This window comes from Kryptolebias marmoratus, linkage group LG1, assembly GCF_001649575.2.
Source record: "Kryptolebias marmoratus isolate JLee-2015 linkage group LG1, ASM164957v2, whole genome shotgun sequence".
In the NCBI taxonomy this organism is placed as follows: Eukaryota; Metazoa; Chordata; class Actinopteri; order Cyprinodontiformes; family Rivulidae; genus Kryptolebias; species Kryptolebias marmoratus.
The window spans coordinates 35,023,608-35,036,702 of record NC_051430.1 but is presented as its reverse complement, the minus strand read 5'-3'; the positions used below and the strand labels follow the sequence as shown (position 1 = coordinate 35,036,702).

Sequence of the window (13,095 nt, the reverse complement as noted above, 5' to 3'; positions counted from 1 at the left end):
GGAAACTCATTTCAGCCGCTTGTATTCGCGATCTCGTTCTTTCGGTCACTACCCAAAGCTCGTGACCATAGATGAGGGTAGGAACGTAGATCGACCGGTAAATCGAGAGCTTCGCTTTTTGACTCGAGAAGTTTCGAACTTAATTGACTCAAATATTTATTACCACTTATTTGGGATCGTTGACTTTTTGTGTTCTCCCTGTCTGCCCATCATGGTTAGTTGGCTCCTCTGAAACGTGACTTGGTGTGTGTGGGCTCCGTGTTGGACTGCTGACCTGTCCGGGTCGGACCCTGGCTTTGGCCCAAGGACTCTGAACATGGAACAAGCAGATTAAACAAACAAACGTTACAGAAACTCTTAAAAAGGGGAGACGATTAAACAGAGGAACATGTTCTTTCCCGACCTTTTGCAGCCATTAATTAGTTCATATAGATGACAGCCTGGAAAGCCTTCTGCAGAAACAGAAGCTGTCAAACTCGGCTTCTCTAGCTCTACCTTGAGATCAGCTGTCAGCTGAACTGCACAGCGAGCGCAGCGTCTCTGTAGAACAGGTATTACCTGCCATGTCACCATCAGAACTGAGCCGTTTTCCCATTTTATCGCTCCTGGTTTTTTTTAAAAAAGAAGAAACGAGGCAGAGAATCATGGGGGGGTCCTATCGATTCCATTGGCTCTCCGCTCATTAAGTTAATGCAGCTGCATGTTGTGTTTAATTACATTTAGTACTCATACGGGAGCGTCGCTGTTGCCAAGTTGAGGTCTTCAAACCAGCCCAGCCATAGACAACTTCGTCTCTCCCAGTTGTCCTCTTTCTTTCACAGCTAAATGTCCTCTGAGTGATTGTATTTATGCTCAAACTCCTTAAATGCAATTAGGCTTTCAGTTTATCAGACTGTACTGGAATGACGCCCCGATCTAAGAGCCTATACATTAGGAGTCAATCAGCTGGAGTACTTTAAGTAATACACCGACTTCCTCTCCTGCGTCTGTCTTCTCCTCCTTTTACCTGACTCCCTCCAGAGGCCGAGCCGTGCCACTGCAGGTTCCTTGCCAATAACACCTGCGTAGCTGTAGTCACTGCATTGTGCTCAGGATGGTTGGAGGCAGTTCATTTGCTCCGGGGGCAAGAGCCGGCTGTCTGTCAGCGCTTTGGGACTGATCTGCAGAGCAGGTAGAGGCGAACAGAGGAGGGATACTTCATGCTGCATGAGCGAGGGGGACTGGACTTCTGCTCACTGATTCTGGCTGCTGAAAGACAGGAAGAGCCGAGGGGAGGAGGAATCACTGTGTTTTTACTTCTGTATGAGTGGCTGTGTGTGTGTGTGTGTGATGTCAGTTCTCCCAGTCAGCATCTCTGAAGGTGTTGTTTTCGCTGATGTTCAGCCTGAGTCACAGCGCCAGCTTCTGCTTCCCGAAGCGATTAGGATTCAGACAGGTTGGGTTAACGAGTGCGTGAAAGGCTGACTCCGGTCGAGGCGGCGCAGGGCGGCGGTGGGAGGTGGTGACAGGTAGTAGCCTCCTCGGGTCGGGTGTGAAGGCAGGGCGGCACAGTTGGATCTTAGATTCTCCAAAGTCAGCTTGAGATTCTAAAAAAGTTGTTTTTTTTTCTTTTCTGGCTTGTGTTGTGTGTAATGTCTTATCTCTGTTGAAGTTGATTGTTTTTTTAATGTTTCCAGCTGTTCTGTAGGCGGTTCTCAGAGCTGACAAACTCTTCCTGTCGCCAGTTTTATAAAATCCTCAGAGTTCGGTTCAGATTTCTGTAGATTTGGTTTTATCCACTTTAATTTTTCTGGTGAACCTTGACATTTGCATCATTTGTACAAAAAACCCCAAAACAGAACCAGAACTGATAAATCTCACGCTCTGCTCTAACGTGGGCCGTTTGAACCAAAATCAGCATGACTCAGCACAAAGAAAAGGGAATTATGTTTAAAAACGTTGCAGCCAAACTTTAATGACACAACACAGTTAATCCACAGGAAGTGTTTCTTTACAGGTGGTTGTGCAGCTCGAGTGAAATTTCTACGTGAACAAATTTATGACCAGTAAACATCTGACTCAGATTTATCTGCTTGCCTCACTGCTTTAATGGGGTCTAAGCCGACGATGTCAACTCACCCCACCAGGTGATAACTCACCGTGGTATTATACCTAAATGATGACGACTCCCTGCACCATTCACCGTTGTAGCTACATTAGGGTTAGAAGTTACGGTGATATATGATGTTTAAATGTCTGTATAAACATGTTCTTTAGGGTCTGCCATTCCATCCAGGACCCTGGTGGTTTGAAACCAAAGCAACTGGACTTCTGTTCTGTAGTTGAAGACGTTTCTTTTCCCATCCAGGGAGCTTTTACAATTCAAAACTAAAGAATGTGGAGCTCCAACCGCCTAAAGATGGCCCGTTTGTGCAGATTAATCTCACTCCCATCCCTCCTGATGGTCATTAGGGTCTTGATTTGGCTGGTCACATGAATTAAGGTGTGAATTAGAGTGAAAATGACTGGGTATTGAGCTTAATGCTCCATTGTAGGTTTTAGAAACCCCTTCTGTTTAAAGTTGGTTTCTCTCGTTTGACGTAAATGGTTCCCTTCACCTTCTTCTCTGTCCAAATTATGAGCATTATTGTCCTTGAAAGAGTCTTTTCCTGTTTTACTGTATTTCTTGTGGCGGCCCATGCAGCTGTGGAGAGATTGTTTAGGTTCACTTATGAAGGAGACTGAACATTCCTCGCTGCAGTGAACTGTGGCATGTTTTCTAGATTTTCTGTCTGACTTGACAAATTTCCAATTAAGATATCCGCGGGTTTGGAGAGCTTTTTTTTTTAATGTGTTTTTGTTCCCTTTTCTTGCCTTCTGTCCTCATGGGGCACGTTTATCCCGAGGGTTTAGAGTTTTGTTCTAAAGAATACAAGTCCAGTTACTTTGTTTTTTTAGTAAACTCTTAGAATAGCATTATACTATTTAATGCAAAAAATAAACAATACAGAGATGAAAATATGGTAATAGCTACATGAAGCTGTTTTGACGCCACCTGGTGGCACTTAGCTCGTTAATTCTGTCAGATTTAAACAATATTTGTCCAAACAAGGTTGTTCAAACATCCATCTACAGCTGGCGAGATATTCCTCAGGGGTTTGTCCCTGAACCCCACTCCAGAGTGTCCAGCAAACATTTCCTTTCCCGTTTGTCTGAGGCTTACCTTCTACTCTGTATTTCTGTCTGCCTATGCTACTAAGACTGCTGCCAGGGAGTGAGAGACAGGTGTGTGGTTACCATGGTGACACCTAATGAGCCACTGGCTGCAGCGTTGGTTCTTTTTACACTTCTTATACTTAATTACACGTCAAAACGTTGGCGTTTTGTCAGCTTAGATTATTCCAAAATGAAGTCCTGAGTAATTATAGGGCTTTGAGTTTTGAGCAGTAGCTGAATTGGCGTTTCTAGTTTGTAAAGATTTATTGGATAGCAGGACTGAATCAACATTTGATTTGCCTTCCAGCCAGTTTGATCCTCAAACATGGAGGCTCTGTCATATTCGATGGGAACGTCTCGTCCAAGTAAGCTTGTACTCGACAGCCAGCGTGAAACCGAATTGTTCTGGGCTGTCATTTCCTTTAATCTGCGGCTCCATGCCGCACAAGACAAAGTATACAGCTCAGCTGCAAATATGGTTTGACCTCCAGGTTGCGAATGAATGCAAAGCCCCGGGAAAGCAGATGCAGAAACAGCTGCCTCAAATTCAGCCTAATTGAGTTTCTCCTTTAGTTACTGCAACTTCCTTGTGTTAGCTAGATTGTTTCCTCCCTCCTCTCCCTAACCTTGGTTTTCTAAATAACACCTGTTTTATATGCACTTTCAATTTGCACATAAAATAGTTTCTTTTTTAGGCTCGACTGAGTTGGGGAAAATGGATTTGGAGAAGTTAAATGTGTTGGCTTTGAAAGTTCAGCGAAGGCCCCACTTTATGCACCTTCAGTTCGGCTTATGAAACATGTTTTTGTCTCGTCTTCCACGTGCTTCTAGTCACGTCAGTGTTCATTTGTTTGCAGTATTTCTCGACACGTGTGCAGTTTAAAGGCAATGAAGTGGAGAAGTGGTACGAGCAATGGTTTAATTTGATAAACCAGCTCACTCAACATAACATTTTGCCGTTTATCTGCTTAATATTGTCTATTTAGTTGTATATACATGGGTGATAATGTTTTTGCCTATCTCTCTGTGTCTGTTTCTGTTCCCAAAATATCTCATGAGCCACTGGAATTTGAATAAAGTTTGTATAAAGCAATCATTGGATGAACATCAACAACTAATTAACCTTTGGAGGCAATCCAACTCAAGAAACGGTAGCTAACTAACCTTAGCCAACATATAGCAGTCAGTTTAATAAACACTGAGCTGAAACTTGATGTGGTAGCGTGACATCTTGCGATATTGCATTAGATGGCGCATAATGTCCTTTTCAAGGTTTGACCAAAACGGCTACAACTGTGTCATTTCTGAATATAAGATGAGGAATGCTGGGCCTTTACTTTTGTCAGGGTCACATTTTCGCTGCTTCTCATCATTAAAAGAAACCACAACAGACCGAAGTGCCTGAGAGGCTTTCAGGAAAAACAAGCAGCAGAAAGGGCTTAGAAATTTTTTAATTGAGAGGTTTGGGAGGTTTGGGAGTGGGACAAAGATTGCTTCATCTTGAGAAGTGGTTTGTTTTTTTTATGAGGGAATTCCTCTGGAAATCTGTACCATTTGTGAGGCTGAAGCAGTTCAGGAGGAAGAATCTGGCCCGGTCCCAATCCTCACCCTCCACCCGACGCCTCTCTGTGAAGGGTGCACTCAGTCGGTGCACAGAAGGGTTCGTGTGCGCAGGTTACAAGCATGCAGACGTTGGAGAATTGGGACAGTACAGGTTACATCATCGACTTGCACCTCTGGGCTGTAACTGTGACATCCAACATGGCCGACCGGTCATTATTTTGGCCAGTACGATTTTAAAACAACAGTTTAGGTATTTTTGCTTTCCAAAGTCATTGCAGGAGATATTTGTTTTGTTCTGACTTGTCGGTAGTATTCACACCTGTACAGCAGAGAAAAACAAGAATTATTTCAATACTTTACATTTAAAAACTGCTTTTTGTGTCAGACGCAGCTCGCTCTGTCACCACCGCCATATTTCAAACCCCTTTCATTGTCGATAAGGATAATAAAAGAAAAAATCGAAACGTCACATGCAGCAATGAATTGTGGGTAAACACTTCGCCGAAGGCCGGATGTAGTACACAAAGGGGGCGGGGCTAAAGAGCACGCCGGAGAAACCCTTCAGCATGAAATGCATTCAACTACTTTTTTCTAAACCATAAAGTGGAATAAAGAATAAAAACCAGGTGTTGTTTCCCCTGCACCCTACATTTCAACATTTAGAAATCAGATCAGTTATTTTATGGGATTTGCACCAAACCTGGGAGTAGATTAGCTTGTTATTGTAATCTGGGGGCGGGACAAGAACGACTTAAAGAGGCAGAAGAGTCGTTCTGATCTGCCACAGTGTGATAGAATATCCGTTCAGATGGAAGGAAATCCATTGATGTGGTTTTAACTCACTGCTCAGAAGAAATGGCGGTTTTGTAGTTTCTCATTTGTTCACCAGATTTTGTCTTTGCCCCTCCCCCTGCATTCGCACCTTGCCTCACATACTGTAACTGGAGTTTTTAATGAGATAAATAGTCATTTTTACCAACTTTATTTTGTTTTTGTCTTCATGTGAACTCAACATGAGGACCTTTTCAGAGACAGTGTTATGTGTGCCTGCGATCACTTTGTGCCCTAAAAACCCAAACAAAAAGAGCCGTTTTCTTGCTCTATCCTCGTCCTATCAGAATTAAACTTTGATCATGGGCTGAAATATTTAATAACCAAGAGGAAATTGTAAGCACTGTCAAAGAAAAGCGGCAGCTAAGAATGTTCTTTCCTTGTGTTTTGATATTCTGTTATTGTGGAGGTTTTTGCCACTTGGTTGGCACAGGTTGGGTACTTTGGAGTTTTTGTTTGGTGTTGTGTAAATGGATCACAGATATGAGAGTAACCAAAGTAATGAAAAGCCTGGATTTCTGTTGTTTACTCAAGCACTTGGAAACTTAATGTGGTTCATATCTTTTGTATTTGATCACTGGTTCAACCTGAACAGTTGTGGAGACCAATCAGTCCGACTTGAGTCGTTTCCTTTCTCTTCATGATATCACTAAATATTATCTGGACATGAAGTCCCGTCACTCTTATCGTCAGCCCGTCCCGTCAGTGGTCCTCATTTCAGTTTCTGAAAGTTGGCAACCCTAAAGCAGGGGTATCCAATCCTGGTCCTGGAGGACCACGATCCTGCAGGTTTTAGGTGCTTCCCTAATTTGACCACCTGATTTGAGTGACTGAGTGATTAACAGACCTGCTGAAGAGCAGAGAAACATCTAAAACCTGCAGGCTGGAGGTCCTCCAGGACCAGGATTAGATCATTTATATCTGCTCCTTTTCTAGATTTGAAACATATAGTCAAGGAAATAAGTGCTGATCATTTTTTATTACATATTTAATAGTTTTGATGAACATTAAGGGGCTTCTTCACTCGTGCTTTCTTTTTGTAATCTTCTACATTAAGTTTCTTGTCACGCTTTTTGAGTTCTTTGAATATTTATTGAAAACTCACACTTTAGCATCCAGCAGACGTCTGAACGGCTGCGTTCAGTTGTGCTAACGTGTAGCTTCTCCGTGCAGGCTTCAGAGTCGAAGCTGGATCAGATATTTGCGTAGCGAGGAGGTGAAAACCTAACGGAATATTTAAAAACGAGAGCGAGCATCGTTTTCGGGATCAACGGGGCGAGTCCCACCTTCCTCCTCTGTTAACCTCAGTTTTTTGAGGCTTCTGTTCTTTCTGTGCCTCAGTCGTCACACACACACACACACACACACACCTACTGACAGAGCGTTTGTTCTGCTCCTGCAGATTTACACTGACTGGGCCAATCACTACCTGGCCAAGTCTGGCTGTCAGCGCCTCATCAAGGACCTGAGTCAGGACGTCACCGATGGAGTCCTGCTGGCACAGATCATCCAGATCATAGGTACTCTCCCTCTCTCTCTTCTCTGCATGTGTGAAATATGAGGCTTTTTAATCGAAACTTTCAAAGCTAATAAAAGAAGACTAGGGGAAACATTTAGCGCTAATACTCGGGTCCATGTGAGGTACCGAGAGCCAAGCACAGCAGCGTGAACGAGGCAGTAAACAGCAAATATGGACAGATTAATGGTGTGAGTCGACCCGAAACCACAACAGCTGAGTCGTTCTTCAGCTTCCTGGAGGACAAGAAGGTTTGATGATGTGGTTAGTTTAGCTCCTGGTGGAAATCACAACCCACAGTCTGGAGACTGAACGTTTACCTGAGACACAAACCTTCACCAGGCCAACGACCAGCACCATCGGCCTCTCGCTGTCCGGGTGGGAAACTCCTTGAAGGCTGTGTGACATCACTGTAAAGTCTGGGGGTTCCCCTTTAGTTCCCGCCAACATCCCTCCAGACCTCCTGTTAACAAAGCTTTCTTCTTCCTCTGCTTCCATTTTCACTGATCAGCACTGCGACAGTAACTCCGCCCACACAATCACCGCATTTTGGGATTATGACACAAAAACGACCACTGGGATGTTTTATGGAAGTGTAAAACTAAAAGAAAAAACATGAAAACTCATTAGTTTTAGATTTTATTTCATTTCCTCTTTAAAAGGGACTTTTATTATCGCCTGACGCCAGAAATGCTTTGCTGTGGTAGTAGCTGAGAGTCATCCCTGTCATGTAGTGAAGCACTAACAGATGTTGCAGCGCGACATGCCTTCCCTTAAGACAGGGGTGTCCAATCCTGGTCCTCAGGGCCTCCATCCTCCATGTTTTCCTTGTTCCTCTGCTCCAACACACCTGATTCAGAGGTTAAATCACCTCTTCATGTTCTGCAGAAGCCTGTTAATCACCCACTGATTCACGTCAGGTGTGTTGGAGCAGAGGAACAAGTAAAACCTGCAGGATGGAGGCCCTGAGGACCAGGATTGGACACCGCCTGCTTTAAGAGATGCTGCTTTCATGCACTAAGAGCAGGTTAAAACTAAATAATGAAAGCATCTCAGAGAGAAGCTTTACATCCTCACTAACTTTTATTTAAACACGAGAGTGGAGCAACATCTGCAGCGTTGTATATGGAAGAAAACCTTCAGAAATATGGAGAAAAGTTCATCAGATTAGGCGAATGGCGCCATCTGGAGACCTGATGGGTCATAAACTGAATCCCTGGAGAAATGTGTTTCTCTCCTTTAAGCTGCTTTAGTTTTCAGTCATGAGTGGTAACAGTGAACTAATGAAATGTTTATTCTATATATGAACCAGTAGCTGCTGGAGTACCTTTTAGTGACACAAATTATCACTGATGTGGTTCAAAACTTAAATAAAAGCAAACAACCGTTTAGACTTACACATAACTGGTTTTATCTAATGTTAAGATGAATTAAAAGCTTATAAATAGTTGAAATCATATATTTACAGGCTCTGTATAAAAAGACCCTTTTTCTTACTGCCTGACATTAAATCAATTTAAAGCTTTTCTGTTTTCGGTCAGGAAGGATTTCCACAGTTCCACAACAAATTTTTTTGTTTGTTTGTTTACTTTCTTTAAAGTAAAAAGAAAGTAAAAACCAAGACATCGCCATTTGAGCTTTCCCACATTTTTTTAAAGGCGTAGCAAGTTCATGCCAACAATTAAAGCCAAAGCTTTGAATCAATGTGTTGATTCAGTTGCAGATATGCATCCAATGATTACCATCAGTGTTTCGTTAAATGCTAACAGGGAAACAAGCGGTTTCTGTGACACTGTGTATAAAACGACAGCAGCATGAGTCCTGAGCTCTTTGTTTCTTCAGTTTGGATGAGCTGCTTCAGTGATAAATAATGTGTAAGTGGATTTCTTTTTAAGCAACTTTCTCAGCGGTGGTTCTTACATAATCTCGTCTTGGTGTCTGTCAGGACACTTCTCTGCCTCTCTCCCATCGTCTGTCTGCTCCAGATTCCTGTTTTGTTTTTGTGTGCGTCTCTTTTTCAAACTTTCCTCTTTCTGCCTGCTCGTGCGACTCCCAGCGACACGAACACCTTTTCCCGTCTGTCACCGTCGCTCCCTCGCCGCTGCGGTGAAGCTCTCCCCTCCCCGTAAACGAGGCCAGGCAGGCCTGTCACTAACTCTTAGTCAGCGTTGCTTCAGACCTCACACACAACGCTGGATCTCTGCTCCTGAGCTCAGGATGGGCTCTCACGTCTCCGCTTCTTGTCTCACGCAGCCAACGAGAAGGTGGAGGACATCAACGGCAGCCCCCGGAGCCAGTCGCAGATGGTGAGTAGTTTCTGTTTCTGCCTGACTCCTGGGTTTACTGGGAGAGATCTTTTTATTTTGTTTTGTTTGTTTGTTTTTGGGAGCTAAATGTGACTGAAAGAAGCGGGAAAATATGAGAAAGTGCAGCGCAGGTGATGCTCTCTTAACCCTGATTGGGTTGAATCTACAAACACTGATAACAAACCATTAAGTTTTTATCCACCTCTGATTTTATTTCTCCGTAACAAGCTATTGGCCGTGACCTTAGACATTAATTAGGGTTGGGTATAAATCATCGTTGCATCGTCTTTTAACCGTCACTAAATCCCACAAACACATCTCCGAGGTCTGGTTCTCTCCTGTTGGGTTTGGAATCGATCTTGTTAAAGTTGTAGAAGGTGTGACCTCCGTAACGTCCACGTCAACCAACCAGCTCCTCTCAGATGATCCCAGATCCAGACTGAAACGTCACATTCAGGCAGCTGAGACTCTCCAGTCTTTTCAACTCAAACTCAAGACCCAACTTTCTGACTCCAGTGGTCCTTTTAGCTGTTAAACATCGTTCTCCGTCTGTCGTCGCTGCCTGGCTTTGGGACAGAAGTGAGGCTCCTGTTAGTATCAGTACTGACAGCTGGGGGGGGGTTAAAATGGATCAAATAAACAGCACTTTTAATGCACTGCAATTTAAAACGCTGTCATCGTTCGACTTTTTAGATGTCAGAGAAGTGCTTTTCAGTGCACCCTAACACTCGTGTGTCAAACTGCAGGCCCGCGGGGCCAGATCCAGTCCTTGCTACCATTTTATCCGGCCCCCTTTGATAACATTTAAATGTTTTTTAGATCTGGCCCTCCAGTCTATGACAGATTGAGCCTTTCCAGTTACTTTGAAGACAAAATAATTCGGCTTTAGTTTCTCTCTTCTTTATTTTGACGGAAAGCATCAAACATGGCCGATCAAACTCTCTTCTGTATTTCCTTCTTGTCTCAGATTCAAACACAAGCAACATCACAAATCAGGTTTGATCTATTTTCATTGTTTATTGCAGCACCTTTGTCTGGGAAAAGGTAGTTGGTATTTCAACATGTATAATTTGACGTATTACGTTTAAAACCAAGGTGAATTTGTGTTCAGATACTCTCCTCTCTCAGCAAACAGAAGAAGAAAATGAAAGGGCACTTAAGACTAAAGGAACTTTATTGATTTACATGAATCATTGATACAATTATGATAGAAACGACAGAAACGACAGACACTTTTCTATCGTCCCCACGATGTCTCGTTATATCGCCCAGCACTGCTGCCAGTAAATGTGAGGAGGGAACTTTTACCCGTTTCTCCCGTCGTCCACCAGGTCGGTGTCTCGAAGCGAAGGGACCTGAAGCCGTCCCGTCACTGGAATGTTTTACGACGGCGTTCACACTCAGCTGTTTCTGTTTTCCTCCAGCTGTGGAGGAAGCAGGCTGTGCAGCTTTCAGAACCTGGGAGAGAAGAATTGGATCAGGACACGTGAACCCTGTCGACCCCTCAACTCCTTTATGTATTTTTGTTTGGCGGACTCATCTTAAAGGGCATGCTGCTGCTGATACGCCAGCGTTGTGTGTGTGTGTGTGTGTGTTTGCTCTTTGTCTCATTCACTCACTAAGCCCGTTGATCCACCACCTGCTCTGACCGCGGACGCTTTAACCGGCCTGGGATAATGAAGTTTGAGGAAGCACGGCTGCTTATGGTGTGGGTGCAGGGGCAGGAAACATCTGACACACTACCATAAAAATACAGCAGGCGTGTGTGTTTGTGTGTGTGTGTGTGTGACAACTGTGGAAGCTACAACAGATTCAGAGCCGTATTTACATCAAACGAACCCGAACAAAGTTGAAAGGCCTAGCCTTCTTTGAAGGAATGCATATCGCCCACTGCCTTTCATGCCAAAGTGTGAAACTAAGATTATCTTCTTGAATAAAGTCAGAGACATATGAATGAATCACTCTCAGCTACTACCACATCAACTTTTAGCTCCGTAGCTGTAAAGGTGACTGATTTATAGCTATTTTTGTGTTGGCTAATATCAGCTAGCTGTAGCAACCAATGTGAATTGGATTTACTCCAGATGTTAATCAGTTGTAGATTCGCATCCAGTGGTTGCTGTCTGAAGGTTTCATCATAATTTGTTCAGCGGTTCATGAGATATTTTGCTAACAGACAATCTGGGTTGACTCCATCATTTAGTGCTAAAATTTTAAGCAAAAGTCTTGATCAGTGAGCAGCACTTGGAGGATGTTTTTTATGTGTTTCAGCTACAACCGTGTCAAATTTTAGCACAATAGCTGTAAAATTGGCTAAATTACAGCCATTTTTGCGTTTTCTTATATCACATGGCTAGAGCGGCCATCTTGAATCGGGTTGACCCCAAACTTTAATCAGTTAGAGAGATACGTCCAATAATTAGTTCCTGACAGTTTTTATTAAATCTTGTCCAGCAGCTCATGAGATATTTTGCTAACAGACAGTTGACTCCACATACAGTAGGGCAAAATTTAAAACAAAGCTTCTGTGCAGTCTGTTAGTGCTCAAAATAAGTGTTGGGAATCAGTCTCAGCTTCTACCACATGAAATTGTAGCTGATTATCTGCAACATTAACTGAGTTATAGCCATTTTAATGTTCTTTAAGGTCAGTTAGCTGTGGCGGCCATCTTGAATTGTGTTGATTCCGACCATTTCACAGTTGTAGAAGTAAATCGGATGAAAGTTTCAATAAACTTTTCCCAGTGGTTCATGAGAAATTTTGCTAACAGACAGACAAAAAAGTGGGGTTCTGTATAAATAATATACCTGCTGTAGATGGTTTTACTGAACGGGTCGAGTTCTGAAGAAGTTGGGACGTTGAGTGAAATGTAATCACAATGAAACCCAGTAAATGTTGGAACTAAACAAAAATGCTGCACTTTTAGGGGGAAAAGGGGCTGATTTTTAATTTTATGGCAGCAACACATTCCAGAGAAGTCCATGTTTAGCACCATGAAGCGTCTCTGGCAGCTGATGTTGTCCTGATGGATGATTCCAGCTGTCCAGCAGTCCTGGGACATCTGGGACATCTGGACTGCAGGCCGTTCAGTTCAGCTCCAGGACTGGAATGGGAACATGTTGTCCTAAAGCCTGTATGGACTTTTCTGCATGGATGGAGCCTTTCCAGATGATGCACTAATGCACCCCCATACCATCAGAGAAGCAGGCTTTAGCACGGAGCGCTAATAACAGGCTGCATGGTCCCTCTTCTCTTTAGCATGAGAGAAGTTGGCCCCCACCTTCTTCAAATCAGACGAAATAGGTGCAGCAAAAAATTTCGTTTGCATCTTATTTAGAAAGTGCATGTTTGGTTCTATTCTTATTTTTTTGTATTTCAAAAGTACAGTTTGTCTAATAGCACCCTCTAGTGTCAGAGTTCGTTTTGGGAGGTGTTGTAATAATAATAATAATAATACATTTTATTTCAAGGCGCCTTTCTGGCACTCAAGGACACCGTACAAAGAATAAAATCAGCAGTAACAGAAAATAAGATGTAACAATGAAAGAAAGAAAAGAAAAAGAAAGTAAAGAAAAATAAATAAGAAAAGACAATGTATAAAATCAATATAAAATCAGGCAAACCAATTGTGTCAGGTGGAAAAAGCAGATCTAAAAAGGTGTGTTTTGAGTTCTGATTTGTATT

General features: G+C 43.0%; 1 protein-coding gene across 15 annotated transcripts in view; it reads left to right on the top strand.

The window, feature by feature from the left end:
* nav3 (neuron navigator 3) overlaps positions 1 to 13,095 on the top strand; it is a 316,388-nt gene that overhangs the window by 173,046 nt on the left and 130,247 nt on the right. For all 15 annotated transcript variants that reach the window (XM_025009451.2, XM_025009452.2, XM_037977317.1 and 12 more), the window contains 2 exons: positions 6,992 to 7,109; positions 9,359 to 9,411. In XM_025009451.2, coding sequence (XP_024865219.1) covers positions 6,992 to 7,109; positions 9,359 to 9,411 — 171 coding nt within the window. The remainder of the gene's footprint in view (positions 1 to 6,991; positions 7,110 to 9,358; positions 9,412 to 13,095) is intronic.